Source organism: Pelodiscus sinensis, chromosome 6 (assembly GCF_049634645.1).
Source record: "Pelodiscus sinensis isolate JC-2024 chromosome 6, ASM4963464v1, whole genome shotgun sequence".
Taxonomy (NCBI): domain Eukaryota; kingdom Metazoa; phylum Chordata; order Testudines; family Trionychidae; genus Pelodiscus; species Pelodiscus sinensis.
This window is the reverse complement of record NC_134716.1, coordinates 87,235,494-87,255,466: the sequence shown is the minus strand read 5'-3', so window position 1 is coordinate 87,255,466 and position 19,973 is coordinate 87,235,494. Positions and strand designations below refer to the sequence as shown.

At 45.4% G+C, this 19,973-nt stretch overlaps 1 protein-coding gene across 1 annotated transcript in view; it reads right to left on the bottom strand.

The window, feature by feature from the left end:
- JMY (junction mediating and regulatory protein, p53 cofactor) overlaps window positions 1-19,973 on the bottom strand; it is a 146,544-nt gene that overhangs the window by 105,362 nt on the left and 21,209 nt on the right. Inside the window, exon 2 of the mRNA XM_006119180.2 lies at window positions 9,854-10,027. Within this exon, the coding sequence (XP_006119242.2) occupies window positions 9,854-10,027 (174 nt within the window). The remainder of the gene's footprint in view (window positions 1-9,853; window positions 10,028-19,973) is intronic.

The window sequence follows — 19,973 nt, the reverse complement described above, 5'->3', positions numbered from 1 at the left end:
GAACAGGAACACGACTAACACTAAACTTTTAACTATTTACAGCTAAAGAAACTGAGTAAGATCATTTTGAGGGAAGAGATAAGAGAACACAGGGAGCTCCAACCGCGACCTGAGGTAGTTGAGAGGAACTGACGGTTGCCGGTCCACGCGTGGCTAATCAAAGGCGTGAATGGCTCTTTGGAAAGCCCGCATGCCCAGCCCACGAAGCACGACTATGAGAATTCTCCGAGCCGTGGCGCCGGGACGGGACCCAATACCTAGAGTAGAGCACCCACGGGGCCACTAGAAGAAGGTAAATTTCAAATCAATGAAGGCTACATTCAGAAAGACATCAAGACTTCTGTAATATGCTGCTAAAACAGTTTCACTTTTGTTTCTATTGCCTGTCTTCTCTTCTCACATTTATCTCCAGACTAAGGATGTTAAATTGCAGTTAATTAACTACTCGAGTAGACCAACTGACTACCGGCTACGAGCAGACATGCCTGTTTTGAAATGTACAAGAGTCCCCAGAGGGGGCTCTTGTGCATTTCAAAGCCATGGAACCTGGGGTCAGCAGGGGACTCAGAGTCCTTCGCTCACCCCAGGCTCCATGCTGCACTGCATGCTGCACAGAGCCCGGAGTCAGCTGAGGAGCCCCCAGCTGACCCTGGGCTCCATGGCGCTTCAGCGTTTTCAAGGGGCACTGCTGCACAGCTGAGCCACGGATCAGCTGTGTGGCAGCAGCCCATTTGAAACGCTGCCTTTGGGTTTCAAAGCAGCAGTGCCGCACAGCTGATCCCCAGCTCAGCTGAGCGGCGTTGCCACTTTGAAGTACCCCTTCTTCCCCTGCCTTTGCTGACTAACTGATAGAGGCAGCCGGGAGGGAAGGGGGGGAAAATCAACTAGTCAATTGACTATCCAATAAGCATTTGCTTATCGGAGAGTTGACTAGTCCTTAACATCCTTACTCCAGACTTTTTCTCCTTGTCCAGATCTATCCTACACCTAACAATCTTCTATTCACTGAACTTTTTGAAACTTTTAGAGAGAGGTAAGGGATTGTCTCTGGGCACACAAATTTGGAGAGGGATAATAGTGTTGAAGCCTGTTATTTCTTACCTCTTCATATTATTTATTAATTTATTTTGAAACATTTTTGCTGTTAGCAAGCATGTTATCTCTGGAGACACAAATCCACTGTTTGAGAACCGCAAATCTAAGCATTTCTAATGTTGTCTTCTAGACTCAGTACTGAGTCCCATTGGGTAAATAGAAAGATCATCTAAATAAGCTATTCAGAAGCTTCTAGAACCCCGTAAGATTAGGTCCCTAACCCATAAACTATTGGAACAAATTTATAAAATTTCTTAAACATTACATGAATAAGAATTCATAAGCCCTGTTCCATTCAAAGATATCTTTGAGCTATAATTAATCTTAATTAAAATGATCTTTAATAAAATTGAGAAAAAAATCCAATTTAAATTTAAAAAAAAAAAAATCAATGATTTTTATCCACCCTAGGGCAATGTAATAAATGTAAATCAACATGGGTGTACAGCAAACAAATGCTGTCAAACTAAATTAATTTTTATGATATTACAAGTTTCCTTGATAAACACTGTTACTTTTATGTAATACATTTAGATTTCTCTAAGGTATTCGACTTTGTAATACTTGACATTTTGATTAAAAATACTAGAATGATATAAAAATCAATAATGGCATGCATTCAATGGATTTTACAGTCTGATATCACACAAGAGACCAACAAGTGGGTGAAGTAATATATCTCTGATGGGACCACTTCTGTGGGTGAAAGACAAGCCTTCAAGCTTCACAGAGCTCTTCAGGTCAGGGAAAGGCACTCAACTAAATATGAGTAAGCACCTAAAGCACCATGGAGAAGTATCCCTTACAAATGATGTGCTCTGAGACAAGGTGGGGTAGCAATGTAATGAGAATAGGTGTGCCTTCAATTGCCCTGCCATAGTTTAGAAAGTCCATTTCAGCAAAGCCAGCCACTGTATCGTCCACATTTTCCAACGTCACAGTACTATGCAATAAAATGCAATTTATTACAGTGGACACTTGTATAAGCACTACCCTGACTGTAGACTTCCCCACTTCAAACTGATTTGCAACTAAACAATAGCAATTGGGAATCACCAGCTTCCACAAACCAATGGCAACATACTTCCCTACCAAGAAAGCAGCTCACATTGGGGTTTCCTTGTGACACAGTTCAGGGACCAGCTCAGTAGGAAAAACTACCAAACTTTCACAGCAACTGCAAAACTTATATCCCTGATACCAGTGCAACCTCCCAGCCAAGTTTCAAGCCCTGGGAAAAGGGGGGGGGGGGGGGGGGGAGGGTTCAAAAGAACTACATCTAGACAGCAGTTTCACTTTTGAAATCACCATTTTCGAAAACGCGCAGCCGTCATTATGTAAATGAAGCACAGGGAATTTAAATCCCAGCTTCATTTGCAATTTCAATCTGTCTAATTTACATCCCTCTTTCGAAAGAGGGATATAGTTTAGACATAGCTTGAGAGGGACCATGATAGCGGTTTTCAAGTATCTAAAAGGGTGTCGCAAAGAGGAGGGAGAAAAATTGTTCTCCTTGGCCTCTGATAATAGGAGGTTTAGATTGGACATGAGGAAAAACATCCTAACTGTCAGGGTGGTTAAACACTGAAATAAACTGCCTAAGAAGGTTGCGCAATCTCCATCTCTGGAGATATTTAAGAGCAGATTAGACAGACACTTGAGCGAATTGCAAATGCCGCTGGCATTTGATTCTTTGGACACAGTGGAACACCACTTTTGGTGCCATTAGACAGGCCACAGACTGGTCAGACTGTATAGTGATGCAACTATGGGACGATCAGCAGTGGCTGCAAAACTTTTCTATGCATAAGGCCACTTTCATGGAAGTTTGTGAAGAGCAAGAATACCAGAAAGAGACCCACTCTGACAATAGAGAAGCACATGCCAATTGCCCTGCGGAAGTTTGCAACACCAGACAGCTACTGATCAGTTGGGAATAATTTGGAGTGGGGAAATCTATATTGGGGGCTGCTGTGATTCAAGCAGCCAAAGCAATCAACACCCTTCTGCTATGGAGGGTAGACTGACTCTGGGAAATGTAGAGGACATGATGGAGGGCTTTGCCATGCTGGGGTTTCCTAACTGTGGTGGGGCAAAAAATGGAATGTACAATCTTGCAAAAGTATACATAAACTGCAAGGTGTACTTCTCGATGGTGCTGCAGTGGCTGGTGGATCACAAGGGCTTTTTCCACTGACATCATGTGGGATGGTTGGGAAAGGTGCATGGGCTGCGCATTGTTAAGAACTCCCTCCTCTCTGGAATGTGTTTTTCACCCTGGAATATTAGAACTGGAGAGGTGGAAATGTCAATAGTGATCCTTGGCAATCCAGCCTACCTTTTGCTCCAGTAGCTCATGAAGCTGTACACAGGCAGCCAGAACTGCAGTTAGGAGTGGTTTAACTACAGACTGAGCAAATACAGAATAGTGGCAGAATGTGCTTTTGAGTGTTTAAAAGGGAAGGTTCTACAGTCTACTAACTAGGTTAGACCTCAGCGAACACAACATTCCCTTTGTGGTGGTAGCCTGCCACGTGCTCCACAATATTTGTGAGACTAGGGATTCGTCTCTAATTTACATCCCTCTTTCGAAAGAGGGATGTAGTTTAGACACATCAAAATTGCAAATGAAGCCAGGATTTGAATTTCCCGTGCTTCATTTGCATAATTGCGTCACTGCGTTCTTTCAAAAAACACTATTTGGAAAGTGAAACCGCAGCCTAGCCTGTGGTTCTTTCAAAAAGAAAAGCCTTTTTCGAAAGATCCTATACTTTTCAAAAAATGTATCGGTCAGGGTGGAGTGCCAAGGCACAGCCCCTAGCCATGGATTTTGAGCAGCCAGACACCAGGCAATAAGGAGAACACAACAAAGGACAGTACAAATCAGAGAGGCTTTGAAAGACAGTTTTTTGAGTGGCCAATTTTCAGTGTCATTCATATTGCTCTCAATGAGTGTCCTGCTTTCAGTGTGCTTGCCTGTTACCTCCCCGCACCCTCCAACCGCCACCACCACCACCACCACTTCTTCAATACAAGTAATAAAGAAAAAAACACCAGCAAGCAAGTGGTCTGGTAGCACTTTATAGACTAACAAAACATGCAAATGGTATCATGAGCTTCCATGGGTACAGCCCACTTCTTCAGATGACCGGAGCTTCGGGAAGGGAGGAGGAGTGCATGATCACAATTGTGTAAAGGACAGCTTTTTGCTTTGCAACACATCCTTGGGGGTTGAGTGTGAAGCTGCCCTTAACTCCCCACCACTCTTGGCATTCTATGGCCCTTGGGAGAGGAGACTATGGAACTCTGTGAGGAGGAAATGTTGGTCTGCAAGGACTGGAAGGGGTGCCTGTTCAGCTAAGATCCTGGAATGCTGCCATGTGGTCCATCACTGCTGCCGTGGACTACACTCTCCTTGTGATTCACTTCTAGTTCACTGCATGTTCTCCTTTCCTCATGCTCTGCTCGCCTCTCCTCCAGCAGCACACTCCTCCACTTGCTTACGCGCTCCCTATTCCAAGTTGGCAGATTGCATCTATTTTAGCTTGTTTGTTTGAGCCAGGCAAACAGCTGGTGGAGACAAGGGAGTGTGCAGCAGACTGACTGCTGTTCCCACTGCAATGGAAAGTGAAAGACAGGCTTTACAGGATATATATTGAAGAGTGTAAGAATAAAATAAAAGTCTATATAAAGCCAGTAGGGATGTGTTACGTACAAGGCCACAGTTATGCTTTCAAGCAGCCACTATGTAGCAGTTTTTAGGGGAGCAGCTGGACTCAGTGTGGCAGCTAGCACGGCAAAGGAACAGGCTGGGGCATGAGTCTGTGGGCAGGAGAGGGGGGACCTGGGCATGGCAGCAGAGCAGGGTAGAGGATCATGTGGCACCCATGTGTTCGATACTCTCCAAATTGCTGCGAGTGTGCAACTTTCCCTTACTACAAGAGTGGGTGGATGGGACGCAGGGACTCGAGCCATCCTTCACTGGGGATGAGCAAACAGGGGTTTACTGCAGAGGCATCAGCTAATATAATCCACGGCAACCTGGATGAAGCTATCAGTCTCCTTATACAGAGTGAGAGAGAACAAATGCTGACTGAACGTAGGCAGAAACCTGGACCTTACACTGCAATCCTTTGTTATTGTTGGCTTGGCATGGAAAGGAGTCCTACCATGGAGGATGGAATAAGGCAAAGCCCTCCACCCAGAAACCTTGTGAGAAGGATCAAAGAGTTTCTCTAAGAAGCTTTCATAGAGGTATCTAGACACATTAACAAGCTATTCTATTCCATGGACCCCTTACTGTGGAGGAATGGTGGCCACAAAATCTCTCACTAAACTGCATCAACCCACTTTTAGCAAAATAAAAAATGTGAACTCACCAGAAGTGCCCTTCCTGGGATCAGTGCCCAACAAACATCCTGGGAGGAGGGAATTGTCTCCAAAGCTATAACAAGATCTTGGCAACATCAGCTGCCCTCCTTGCCTGATGGCCATTCTCCTCCTCCACCATGCTGCTGCCTGAGAGTCTTGGGAGGAATCCACGAACTTCCTAGAAAAGCTGGTTGTATTCTCTCCCTCTACCTCCCCCACTCCCCATGAAAGGATTGCACGCAGCTGCTTATAGAACTGGCATGTTTATGATGAAGCTCCAGACCATCTATTTACCTCCTTTGTCTTTTGGTATGACTACCTCAGCTATCTTATTGTCACTCAGCACTGCTGGACATCCCTGATGTATCCTTTCCTTTCCATGTCCTTTGAAATTTTGGCATAGATATCTGGTTGGTTTTTTGCTGGTTTGTAGTTCTGTGAGAACAGACTCCTCTCGCCACACAGCAACAAGGTCCAAGATCTCCTGTATGCTGCATGCTGGTGCTCTTCTGCGATCCTGGGAACTGGAGCTCATGGAACTTGAACTCACAATCAGGTGTGCTGCTTGCTCTGAGGTCTGCTTGCCATGCTGACCACACAGGAAATGAAATTCAAATTTTTCCAGGACTTTTTCTGTTCACCTGGAGAGCAGTAGAGTTGAAAGTTGTGGTCAGAGTAGTCACCGCAGGGCACTGCGGGACACCTTCTTGAGGCCAAGAATGTCAACTTTCACAGTGCTGCATCTGCACTACCAGAAAGTCGACGATACAAGAATGAATTTAGAAGTTACTCCTTGTAAAAGCAGGAGTACAGAAATAGATTTTAATAGCCCTTAAAGTTGATGTAATAGCCTTGGTAGCGCAGACTCATTGTTTAGAAAAATCAACCTAATGTAACTAAGTTTGACCTAAACTCCCAGTGTAGACCAGAACTGAGTTTATAGAGCTAAAACAACTGAAAACAGAGTCTTTTAAGGAACAGTGTGGCGCAATGATAATTTTAAGGGTAACTACAGGTGATATAGTAACACTTAAGATTCTGATAAAAATATTATTTTCCAATTGTAAACTAACATTTTAAAGTTATTTATAAGCATATTCGATTGCAGAAGTTGGATTTCATGCAAGCTTACGTTATGATTTTTCCCTCTTTCTTCCATTTACTTTAGATTAACGATTGTAATGTGTGTACTGCGTGCCCACATGCCAATTGGCATTCAGTTGTTGAGCACTCTACTGAGTTTGAGAAGGAACTGTGTGTGACCACAGCTCCAAGAGGCTGTAGCAATCCAATGGAATTTTGCAATAGTAATCCAGAAGAATTTTGCTTCACTTCTAAACCTTCTAGAACTCCATATGCTGTGAGTTCACGTAAATAACTTTATTGCCAACAAGTTTAATTTATACAGAAAGTCCTCTACCCTTGCTTTTGTTTTCATTTCACAAGATCCAGTTGTCCAACCTGCATACCTCAAAATGTTCTGAATGAGGAAAAGAACTTACTTACATATATTGACCTCAATAGAGTCAACTATGTACCACTCAAGTTCTCCAAACCAGTAGTTGCAAAGTCTTAGCCAAGCCTTTGGAGTTTATTTTTTAAAAAAATGACCTTTTGTGTGCAATTTTTATTGTATTTCTAATAATGATTTTTGTTAAAACAAATTAAAGCTTCTTCCTTAATAAGTATTAGTGTCTCTTTTCTTGATTAGTAAAGAACAAGTCCACCTTTTCTGTACACTAAAGAATTAAGTAAAATGGGAGAATATTTATCTTGTACTAATGAGGTTCTTAACTATACTGTTGATGATCTCTAGCGGTATAAATTCTGAGCTCTGCATCAGAATTCTTTGTTATATATTTTCTTTTCCTGTTGGATAAATTTTATTTAAGAACCACCTATATACTAACTCACTGAACTGTTTTCAACCTACTAGACTTCTTTAAAGTTATTTTAGTTATAGGCACAGTGATGTCAAATAAAAAGGTTCTTCTCAGAAGCTCTTGAATCATTCTTCCAACCTTCCTTTAAAAAAAATCTTAAGTCATCTTCATACAGAGTAAACTATAAGACTCCATTTTGGCTCCTATATTGACACTACAGCTCTACAAAGCCAGAAAAGGCTATCTATGTAGTAGGGGCTGTACACTTTATCAGGAGTACAGCACATTTCCAACTCAGTGTGATTATGAAATTACCTATGTCATGTTCATCATTTTTGGCTCATTGATCATTAATTAATTTTTTTTAAAGTTTAAAAGAATACATCTATAAAAATGTTTAATGACTTGGGCTGATTATATATTTTTATTAGGAGTAAAACAGATGTAGAAACAATTTTTAAAAGAACACTAGTGTCAGGCTAAATTACAAGTTTCTAAAGTACAGTAAACTTCCGATAATCCGGCACCTTTAGGACCCAGGGGGTGCCAGATTATCAGATATGCCAGACTATCAGAAGGGGGGGCTATGAGAGGTCTGAGGTGGGGTGGGGGGATGCTACCCCAGACCCCCTCATAGCCCTCCCTTCTGATAGTCCGGCTCTGCCCCAGGAGTCCCCGATTCAGCCGCTGCTGGTCAGTTTCAGCAGCAGCTGAATCGGGACGCCTGCAGCAGAGCAGCTGGAAGGCTGCTGGGTTGGTCCCACAGCGCCGAGGAGCAGCGCTACTGGACCAACCCAGCAGCACCCCAGCTGCTCTGCCCGAGGTGTCCCCAAGTCAGCTGCTGCTGAAACTTATCAGCGGCTGACTCCAGAAAGCCAGAGGCAGAACTGCTCTGCCCTGGGCTTCCTGGAGTCAGCCCTGGTCAGTTTCAGCAGCGGCTGAATCGGGACGCCTGGGACAGAGCAGCTGGGGCGCTGGTGGGTTGGTCTGGTAGCGCCAAACCTCGGCGCTGCAGGGACCAACCCAGCAGCACCCAGCTGCTCTGTCCCAGGTGTACCCAAGTCAGCTGCTGCTGAAACTGACCAGCGGCTGATTCCAGGAAGCTGGGGCAGAGCAGCTCTGTCTCAGGCTTCCTGGAGTCAGCCGCTGATCAATTTCAGCAGCGGCTGAATCCGGGACAGCTGAGGTGCTGCTGGGTTGGTCCCGCAGCCCCGAGGGGACCTACCTGGCAGCACTCCAGCTGTTCTGCCCCCTGCTTCCCGGATTCAGCGCTGGTCAGTTTTAGCAGCGGCTGAATCAGGAAGCTGAGGGCAGAGCAGCTCCAATGGTCCGGCTGCCCGGAGCACTTCCGGGTTCCTGATGGTGCCAGATCATCAGGAGTGCTGGACCGTCAGATGCCAGACCATCAGAATTTTACTGTACATTGCTTGTATTCCAGTGTTTCTAACACACACACACACACACACACACACCTACCTTTCACTAGAAAATGACTGAAAAAAGGCACTCTCCAAAATAATCTCGTTAAATAATAAAAATAACCAAGATTTTTATAGAGCATGTTTTTCTCTTTCACACATTAGTCAATACTTCCAGTAAACCTCAAACAAAATAAAAAATTGAACATGAAGTTAAAATGTTTATGAGCACATAAAATTGAACAAAATGATACTTAGCTGCATGCATTAGTTCCAGGCTTAAGACAACGACAGCTTACTCTTCAAGGTACTCACAATTGTGAGTGATCATAAAGGAAGAAAATAGTACTGTTTAGTGTAAAAACTTGCAGTGCAGCAAAAAATTAGCTATGTACCTTTATAGTTCTCCTCACTGTAGTGCTTAAGCATCCCACAAATGGGAGGAAAAAAAACATTCCCACCCTATCCTCTCTACTATCTTTAGGAAAACCTCAAAAGGTAATAAATGTGTGTGGATGTGCACACACCCTTTAGTCAGTATGTATTCCATATGGGAGAAGCTGTGGAGGGGAAGGAAAGAAGTGGAGGCCTTGAAATGTATTGGTCTAAAGATATATTTAAATACAGACAAAAGGTTCTCAACAACATAAAATTCCAGGTTTGGGTTACAAGTAGGGATGTAAAATCCCATTTAAAATGTTAACTGGTTAAACTGTGTGTTTAACCAGCCTGCCGCATCATGCGCAAGTGCCACTGGAGCAGCCCCTACCCCTGGGGCAGGGCCCGCCACACCACACTAAAGCAGCCCTCCACACGCAGGGCAAGGCCTGCCACATCGCATTGAAACAGCCCTCTACCCCTGGTAGAAGGCCCACAGCACTGCACTGGAGCAGTGTGGCACAGGCCTCCCCAACCCAGCATCACCAACAGGGACTGCTCCAGGTGCTGGTTAATTAGTTATTCCAGTAACTGATTCCAGTAAAGCAATGCTTACCGGGAAACTGGTTACCCCATTACATACCTAGTTACAAGCTATACTACTACGTACAAGTAGAAAGCATGGTTTATCCCACAGAAAGTTTGTACCTTAATCTGCTGTCTTCTGAGCATTGCAAGTTCCCTCATATCTCGGAACGGCTGTAACAGATATTGATAGAGTTCTGTAGTAGCTTCAGCAAGACTACTGTAGGCTTCATCTTCCATTTGATAAAGTTCAAGCAGCTCTACCATGCTTTCTGTATTCTTGTGTTTTTCCAACAGCTATATAAAAAGAAGAAAAATATTGTTTCAGAAAGTATGCTCAACATTTCTTGCTAACAAATCTGATAGCGATTTACAATGGCCAGTCACCTCCTTAGCCTCCACCCTTTCCCAAAAAATCCATTAAACATGAAAAGTTTCCAGAAAGGAACTAAACCAGTCAAGTCCTTTGATAACCTTAACTCTGGATAGTCAGCATATTCCCAGTCACAGCTTTCCAAGAGCTTCCTGAGGCTCATTGGTATTAAGGACATAGCCATAAGGGGAGATAGGAAGATGAAATCTGATTTACTTTTCACCAGTTATGACATTTACTAATTGCATATCAGACCATATAGACAAAATAAGAGAGAAAAGTCAGGTTTTGGTTTTTCTATTCGTTATTTTTTAATACCACAGTTAAGAGATGCATCACAGAAAACACAAGACAAGTACATTACCACCAGGGAAATACAATCCAAATCCATGCCTTTTGAGCTGCTCCTTCTAAGTGCACCTAGGGGCCTAACGAGTTCCACATAGGTGAAAAGGTTTGTCTGCGTAGTGCAGTTTAGCAGGATAATGGCCTACATTACCTTTCTATTTTACTATCTGGTTCATGTGCGTTAGCACATTGTATTACCTAGGTTACAAATGAAACAAACATCATCTTAAGAATTGCTCCCAACATCAGAAGGGAACACCAATAGAAATGTAGCCGTGTTAGTCTGATCTAGCTGAACCAAAAAACAGGACTATGTAGCACTTTAAAGACTAACAAGATGGTTTATTAGGTGATGAGCTTTCGTGGGCCAGACCCACTTCCTCAGATCAAATAGTGGAAGAAAATTGGCATGACCTTTGCAAGTCACGTCAATTTTCTTCCACTATTTGATCGGAGGAAGTGGGTCTGGCCCACGAAAGCTCATCACCTAATAAACCATCTTGTTAGTCTTTAAAGTGCTACATAGTCCTGTTTTTTGTTTCAAGGGAACACCAGTTCATCTTGTCCAGTGTTTCTTAACCAGTAGTATGAGTACCCTTAGAGGTACTTGAGAGAAGTCTGGGGAATACGTCAGCACAACTGAAATTTGGAGAAAACTGAAGTTTTGTTTTAAGTTTTACATTGCTTTATTATTTTTGCACTTTTTACACCCAAAAATGTCATCACCTGCCCAGCTACGATTAAGTTGTGTAAACAAATATGTTGCAATGGTAGAAAAAAATTGTACGTGTGTCTAAAAACTATAGGTACTGGGGGTACTTATTTGTTTTTAAAGGGGGTACTTTTTTTTAAAGGGGTAATTTATTTTAAAAAAAGGATGAGAAACACTAATCTTACAACCACTTACATATCACAGACTACCTGCACCACCCAGCATACACAAAATAAACCTAATAACTGAAATGAAACCAAAGTATTGCTGCGCACTAGAGAGGAGACTAACATGTACAAAGAGAGAGAACCAAGATGCAAACACCAAAGGCCCAGTCATGGCTCCTTCCCCACTCTGGCACAATAAATGCAGAAGTGGGGGCCAAAAAAGTACCCCAAAACCTTCTCTCATAGACTCATAGACTTTAAGGTCAGAAGGGACCATTATGATCATCTAGTCTGACCCCCTGCACAGTGCAGGCCACAGAATCTTACCCACCCCTCCTAGAATAATCCTCTCTCCTATATCTCAGATATTGAAGCCTTCATATACTTGGAAGATCTCTGCATCTTGGGGTCTTCAAGCTGTGATCTGTACCCCATGTTACAGAGGAAGGCGAAAAACCTCGAGGGCCTCTGCCAATCTACCCTAGAGGAAAATTCCTTCCCGACCCCAAATATGGCGATCAGCTAAACCCTGAGCATGTGGGCAAGACTCACCAGCCAGACACCCAGAAAGTTCTCTATATTAACTCCTATCATCCCTCCATTGACCTATTTCCCACTGGTCTTTGGTATAAAACTTCCCCCAAAATCTGCCACCATTCAAACATTAATAAAGCATCCAGGGAGAGACTACTTGGGAAATCTCACCCCTAAAGTACAAACCAGGACACAAAAATTAACCAATACCAGGTTAATAAAAAGAAAAGAGAAAGAACTTTTATTATCACCACAATATTCCTGTTGCAAGCATTATGACTGGATGGAACAGTAACAAAATAATACTAATGGAGGAGAAATTTACCATGGGCCAGGAACTTAGTTACAAAGGAAAGCAAAACCCATTTTTAAATGCACAGACCAGATCCCATTTCCCAAACAATAAAACCTAACGGATTTATCTAAACTTCATCCTATTTACAGACTGTGAAGAGTATTTTTTTTAGAGGGAGACATTCTGTCCCTTTCAATAGCTGGAGAGAAGCTCCCCGAACAAAAGAGGGAAAAAACCCAAAATTTCTTTGTCCCAGTTTGAAATTCCTACCTACATTCCTATTGGCTGAATCTACCTGGTTAAGTAAGGGACATAGTTAATCCTTTAGTCCCCAGGCTGCTGGCTAACCCTCACGATCATGACAGGTCCCATCAATGGCATGGACTAGTGATGTAAAATTCTGTTTAACCGGTTAACTGGTTGAACATATTGTTTAACCAGTTAACTGGTTGAACATATTGTTTAACCAGTTAACTGATTCAAGGGGAAGGGTCGGGGAAGGGTCAGGCTCAGGCTCACTATGAACAAAGGCAGCACCTGCCTGGTGTAGACCCCCTATGGTACTGGAGCAGCCCCCTGCCTGCAACAAATGGGAAGCTGCTCCAGCCCCCACAGGTTAACAAGTTAAACATTCACATCCCTAGCAAGGATAGGGCTATCCTTCTCAATCACAGAACATGCAGCTGCATAGGGCACCCAAAAATTTGGGGTGCCACAGGATGTCCACCCATCTTCCAATTCCCAACTCTGTTCTGTGGCCCTGCTTCCTCTGGAGAGGATCTAGTAAACTTAGTGAAAAAGCCTGCCAGACTTATTAGCAGAACATTGACCCTGTGACAGGGCCATTCAAGTGGCAATGAAGCAATTTAACAGGCATTTGCCAGCTCCAGGTACATAATGTCAGTTTCTGAATTTACTGTGTCAGTGGACAGGATCTTAGTTTAAAATTTGCTTTAAAGATATTTCATTAATGTGTTGATGCAGATTATAAAATCACATCTCTTAAAAAAAAAGTCATCTTCCCCTGCAATGACATTGGGCATAGGGGCACCAGTTTAATAGTACTGAATAGGGCCCCATAAATTCTAAGGATGTCCCTGGACAGAGATGATTATGTGAGAGATTCAGAAGATCCTGGTAAATGACCTGCACGTCCATGCTGCAGAAGAAGGTTAAATAAAATCCAAGGTTTCCATAAAGTTTTCATTAAAATTAAAAAAATGTTGTGAATGTGTTGTAAACTTTGTACAAGCCCTAAATTTGAGGCCTTAAAAAACAAACACACAACAAAAAAAAGTACAACCTAAAACTCTTTCCTCGTGAAACTGACCACTTGTACAAGTGTTTCTTCTCTAGTCAAGAACCGCTGGGAGTAGGCATGTTAAAAAGTGGGTAACTGTGTAACCACTGAGACTTTCATGCACTCATAGTGTATCTGTATCAGAAGCAGCAGTGCAATGAAGCAGCAGGATCCTGTACACACCAAGAGCCAGCTTAAAAGCCAGCTTCAGGCTGTCGACCCACACTGCAGGTACGTGTAACCAGGCTCATTGGTTTAATTGATTAAGCAGTTAAACATTATGTTTAACCAGTTAACCGATTAAAAGGGGCATGTACAGGCGACTGCTGCAGCCCCATTACTCCCCACCATAGGCAGTCCAGGCCTGCCACAAGGCTAGAGCAGCCAGACGAATACCTAGAAACCATCTACTTCAAGACAGACCCAAGAAAACCAACAATAGAACACCACTTGTCATCACCTACAACCCCCAACTTAAACCTGTCCAACACATTATCAATAAACTACAGCCTATACTGGAACAGGATACCATACTCCAAGAGGCTCTGGGAGACAGACCCATAGTCTCCTATAGACAACCACCTAACCTCAAGATGATTCTTACCAACAACCACAGGACATACCACACTAATACCAACCCTGGTACCTTCCCTTGCAACAAACCCCGTTGCCAGCTTTGTCCACATATTCATTCTGCTGATACCATTATTGGACCTAACTAAGTGAGTTATAAGATCAAGAACACATATTCCTGCGCATCCAGAAATATAATCTATGCTATCATGTGCCGAAAGTGTCCGTCTGCTATGTACATTGGACAAACATCTCAGACACTTCGCCAAAGGATTAATGCCCACAAAACAGATATCAGACAAGATCACAAAGAAAAAACAGTTTCTTGCCATTTTAACCAGAAAGGACACTCTCTCAATGACTTAACCACCTGCATTCTACTACAAAGACCTTTTACATCTGCACTTGAAAGGGAATCCTCTGAACTGTCATTAATGTTAAAATTCGACACTCTCCAAAAAGGAATGAACAAACACTCAAGCTATCTTACCCATTACCAAGATAGCTTCCCCAATTATCACCTCTAATACCATTAACTCACAAACATCCCACTCTCCCCACCTCCCCATCAATTCACAGACACTTACCTTCCTTCCTCCCCCCCCCCCCCCGCATCCCTCTCCTGTTCTGAAATGTGATTTGTCCTTTTCATATATGTTCATTTTTTTAATTGTATCCTTTGGTATATATGGTTGTGACTATTTTCTTCCACTATTTGATCTGAGGAAGTGGGTCTGGCGCACGAAAGCTCATCATCTAATAAACCATCTTGTTAGAACTGGAAGAGACCTCAGAAGGTCATCAAGTCCAGCCCCCTGCTCTAGGCAGGGCCAATTCTTGAAGAACAACAGTTACAGGTAAGTAACCCTTCTTTTCTTCTTCAAGTGATTGCTCATGTCCATTTGAATCAGGTGACTTCCAAGCCCACCCCACTCCACGGAGGAGGGGTCGGAGCACCCAGAAAGAGAAGTCCAGGAAAGCTGAACAACCCAAAAACATTTATTCAAGTAACTATGCCTGCGGATCTCTAGCGGCATCGATAGTAGCAGCCCTCTGGGGCAAGGGAGGGGGTCATGACAGCGACGCTGATGGAGGTGCCCGGACACACTCGACATCGCGGAGGGGGGCACAGACCCTTGCCACTGGTGGTATGCCCACGGGGTCCAAAAAGGCCAATGCAGCTGAGGTGGCCAAGTCTGCTGCACGCGCGAATGGTCACGCCGGTGCCAGGAACAGGATCTATGATGTGACGAAGCTCCCGAGGACTCTGACCTGAAAGAGCCCACATCAAAATCTGAAGAGTAGTCAGGGCCAGGGTGGTACCGAAGATGAGTGCCCTGCCACCATCGTAGGGGCAAACCTGGCCATAGATTCTGGCTTGCCCGCGTGCATGCGGTGAGGGTGTACCGGTGCCGAGAAGACAGGCCCCTGTGCTGCATTCAGTGTCGACGTGGTGCATGTGGACTGCAGTGCTAAAGTCGGTGCCGGTTGCGGGTGTGGAACTACCAAGTCCAGTTGCTCCAAAGGCAGCGCCCCCATCGTTGCCCCCATGGACACCACAGCAGGCAGGACAGAAGGCGCTGGAGCCATAGTAGTCGCCCTAGAAGAGATTGGCGTTATTGGCGTTGGTGGTACCTGCAGCGGTGCCGAAGAGCCCGGTGCCAAAGACTGAAGTGGCACCCTGGTCAAGAGGGTCGGTGCCGTTGACGGTGCCACAAGGCTTGAGTAATATGGTGCCGTTGACAGTGCTATTGACAATGCCACAAGTCCTGAGTAATATAGCACTGGGACAGCCAAAACCAGTTCCGGGAGAGGTCCCAGCACCGACGTGGGTTGAGGCCAGTCGGGTACCACGTGAGGCCTGGCAGCCTGTGTCGAGGTTAGTACTGAGGTAGAGGCAAGCGGTACTGGTCCCACAAAGGACGGTCCCGCTGCATATGTGACTGGTGCCGACTGATCCAACCGGTTTGGAGGAGAAGCCGGTGCCAACATGGCTCCCAGCGTCGAAGACCTCGACCTCTCCGCCTCAACCGACGATGGAGGGGAGGTAGCGAGGCTAATCAGGTCCTGTGCTGCCCCAAAAGTGTCCGGCATCGAAGGACAATGTGAGTGTAGCTGACCTGGACTTGATGGTCGTCCAGCTCTTTTACACTGCACTGCAGCACTCAGAGATGCCTGCACCGGGATTCGAAGTGACAGTGTAGGCTGGGTCTGGACTTCCGGCTCAGAGACCTACCCTGCGAAGACCTTGACTTCTTCAGCGCCGGGGAGTGAGAGCAGTGCCGAGGCCTCAGTACCCAAGTCCACGCACGGGATGGCGTGTCGATGCCGGCGCACTGCGCACCGTGGAATGTCCAGTCGGTGCCAGCTATAAAGCCGCCTCCATGAGGAGAAGCTTCAAACAAGAGTCCCGCTCCCTCTTCGTGTGCGACTTAAATGACTTGCAGATCTTACAGGCGTCTGCTAGGTGACTGTGACGGGGCGGCCCCGCCCCGCACTCAAGCCCAGGGAAACCACCTGGTGCCGGGGCAGAAAGGGCCCTACCCACACAGCCATACTGGGCATGCTCCCAGAGGAGCCAAGGCATAAAAGGCTGCCAGCCTGCTCAGAGGAGGCAGACCGCAGCCAGAGCTGGAGCTAGTGCCCAACCGCCCGCGGCGCAGACTGGACCGCCAGAGAGGGAGTTGCCAGGCCTGCTGGACCTGCCATTGCCAGGCCCAAGCTGAGCTCGACCCCAACGACGGAGCTGCCGGCCGCCCCCCCATGACCCAGGCACTGGACCGGCCACCCCCAACCCCGACTTGGGAAGTGTCGCGACAGCCACCCGACTCACACCAACCCGTGAGACCGCTACGGGCCGGGGGGAAGGGGGTAGGAAGCGACCCAGGGCAGGGAGCTGGAGAAGCCCCTGAGGGCTCGGCGCATTGCGGGGAGGAACCCCCCCGAGCCACTGGGGGGAGCCACCCACCACTGCAAGGGCCGGGATTGGGGCCCAGTGATGAGGGAGGGCCTGGGCCTCCCTACCCCTCCTTCCCTGACCCCCGACGAGTGGGGGCTCAGCTGAAGGACTAGGCCGCAGAGCCTGGACACTTTCGCACTAGGCCAGAGGGCTGTGGTTCCCCTAATACAGGGGCCGTGTACTTTCGGACTAGGACAGAGGTCCGTAGCTCCCCTAATACAGGGGCAGTGGACCTTTGAAACGAGGCTGAGGAAGAGTGAACTTTGCCCCGGAGGCGGGCGGCCCACCCCGAGGGAGGGGCGGCCCCCCCGACAGTGACCCTCACCCAAACACTTTAAACAGCCATCATGAGGGTCTCCCTTGGGCATGAATTTAGCGCATACAGCGTAAGCCTTAAAGCCCTGAGGCCCAGGCATTCCTCACCCCCGAAGGGGAAGAAGGAAAAAAAACAAAGAACTCCCAACTATCCAATTTGAACTATTTACAACTATCTACAACACTAAGAGAAACGGGAACCATTAACTACTCTAACAAAGAGACACGCTCCAACGTCCGTCACAGGTGGTAAGAAGGAACTGAGGAGGGGGAGCGCCAACAGGGGTACTTATGCTCTGCCATAGCGGCGCCACTCCAGGGGGTGCCCTGCTGACGCTATGGGTACCGCTAGGGAAAACGCTCCAGAAGGCACAATGCACGCGGTGCGCACACCTGATTCGAATGGACATGAGCAACCACTCGAAGAACAAGAGAATTTTTTCACAGAACCCCAGAGTTTCATAGAGCATCATTTGGGAAACACTTAGTTAACCAGTAAAACACTTTGTTTTACCGGTTAACTAATTAAATGGGGACAGGCCGGTGAGGGAGGGGGGACCCTGCTAGGCAGCTCCATGCAAGAATCTTGAGCCCCTAGGTAGGCAGGGCTCCTTAAGCAGCTGTGGGATTGTGCTACCACGCAACTTAGATGGAACAATGGTTAGTACTCATACCTTGCTCCCAGCAACTACCCTTGCTGCAGGCTCTGCACTAAAGCACTAAGAGCTGGTAAAGGGGGTTGATGCCGGGTCACAGCACAAACCAGGACTGAATCAGCCTGTCAGCCAGCCCGCTAAAAAATTTACTTGGGAGGTGGGGGGGAGGGAGAGTGTTGCATGAAGTAGACAGCATTAACGGATAATCACCTGCTTACCCCTTAATCGTTTAGTCCAATGTTTCTCAACCAGTGGTATAAGTACACTTAGGGGTACTCGAGAGAAGTCTGGTGGTACGTCAACTAAAATTTGGAGAAAACTGAATTTTTGTTTTAAGTTTTACAGCACTTTATTATGTTTGTACTTTTTACACCCAAAAATTTCATTGCTTGCCCAGTTACGATTAAGTTGTTAAAACAAATATGTTGCAATGGTAGAAAAAAAAAAGAGAGGGGTGTGTGTGTGTGTGTGTGTGTGTGTGTGTGTATGTGTGTGTGTGTGTGTGTGTGTCTGAAAACTGTAGGTACTGGGGACATTTACTTTTTTTTAAAAGGGGGTACTCTATTAAAAAAAGGTTGAGAAACACTGGTTTAGTTGAATACGCTATTATTTTAAGGATGTAAAAGACTAGTTTACTAGTCCACCAACCAATAAGCATTTGCTTATCGGATAGTATTGTGACTAGTTGATATGCCCCCACACTTTACTGCCTCTATGAGGCAGCGAGGGGGGGAGGTAGGGGTACTTCAAAGAGGCAGATCAGCTGTATGGCAGGCTGCTCCTTTAAAATGTTGCCTCAGCGCATTTCAAAAGGGCAGCTACTGTGGAGCCTGGAGTCCAACTGGAGACTCCCCAACTGACCCTGGGCTCCCTGTGGAATTTCCCCAGAACCTGGAATCAGCTGGGGAGTTCTCAGCTGACCCTGGGTTCCAGGGAAGTGCTGCATGGAACCCAGGGTCAGCTGGGGACTATGAGTCTCTTGCTGACCCCAGGCTGCATGGCTTTGAAATGCACAAGAGCCTCCGCTGGCACGCCACATGCAACCTGGAGTCAGTGGGACTTCCCGCTGGCCTCAAGCTGTACACAGAGTTCCGCATTCCCCCTTTGAAATGTACAAGAGCCCCAAAGAGGGCTCTTTTACATTTCAAGGGAGGAATGTGAAAGTACCTATTGACTAGTCGATGGAAATTCCATCGGCTAGCCAATTAACCACATTTTAACAACCTTATATTATATCCTTAGTTATTAGAATCTGTGCAGGTAGTTAGGCTAAGAATTTTTCATTTATTTTTCTGAGAAGCAGAAAGTTCATTTTTCTCCCATGCAGCCCCGTACACATGGCATAAGCACCTTTAAAACCTTCAAAGCAACTGCTCTCTCCTTCAAATCCCTCCTTTGTTGTGTTGTTTACAAAAAAATATGGACAACTATGAGCCACTGGTGTGAAAAAAAAATCAACACCTAATGTGCTGGCTAGTATCCAATATATTACTGATTGTGCTGCATACTGTAAAAAGTGTTTTAAAGATACGAGTGTTTTTAAAACAACTGGCACTAGATTCTGTCTCTTTACCCTTGAAAAGGCATATATGAGAGTTCTGTGGTACAAGCTTCAGAATCTGTACCCTTTAGAAATGTATAAAAACTATTTATGTCTGTCTACTGTATTCACATTTTGTGCTGTCTGTACCTAAGGCTGACAGCTTTTGAGGTAGGAGTAGTGTTTTTTCATTATGTGTCTATACACTGCCTAGCATAACATGGCCTTGGTCCACGACTGGGGCTCAGTCCTAGCCTCTTGACAGTACAAATAATAGCCAAAACAGCATAAAATGAACTGCTAGACAAGGAGACTACAGAAGCTGACAGACTATTTACTATTAAATGTACGACTGTCAGTAAGTGAACAAGAATTAAGCCATTTTCTTGCATGCACTATCATCATCATCACTAATTTTTCTACAGTTCTTAATATTAATTTCTGAAGAGCATATAAACAATTGTGAGCACA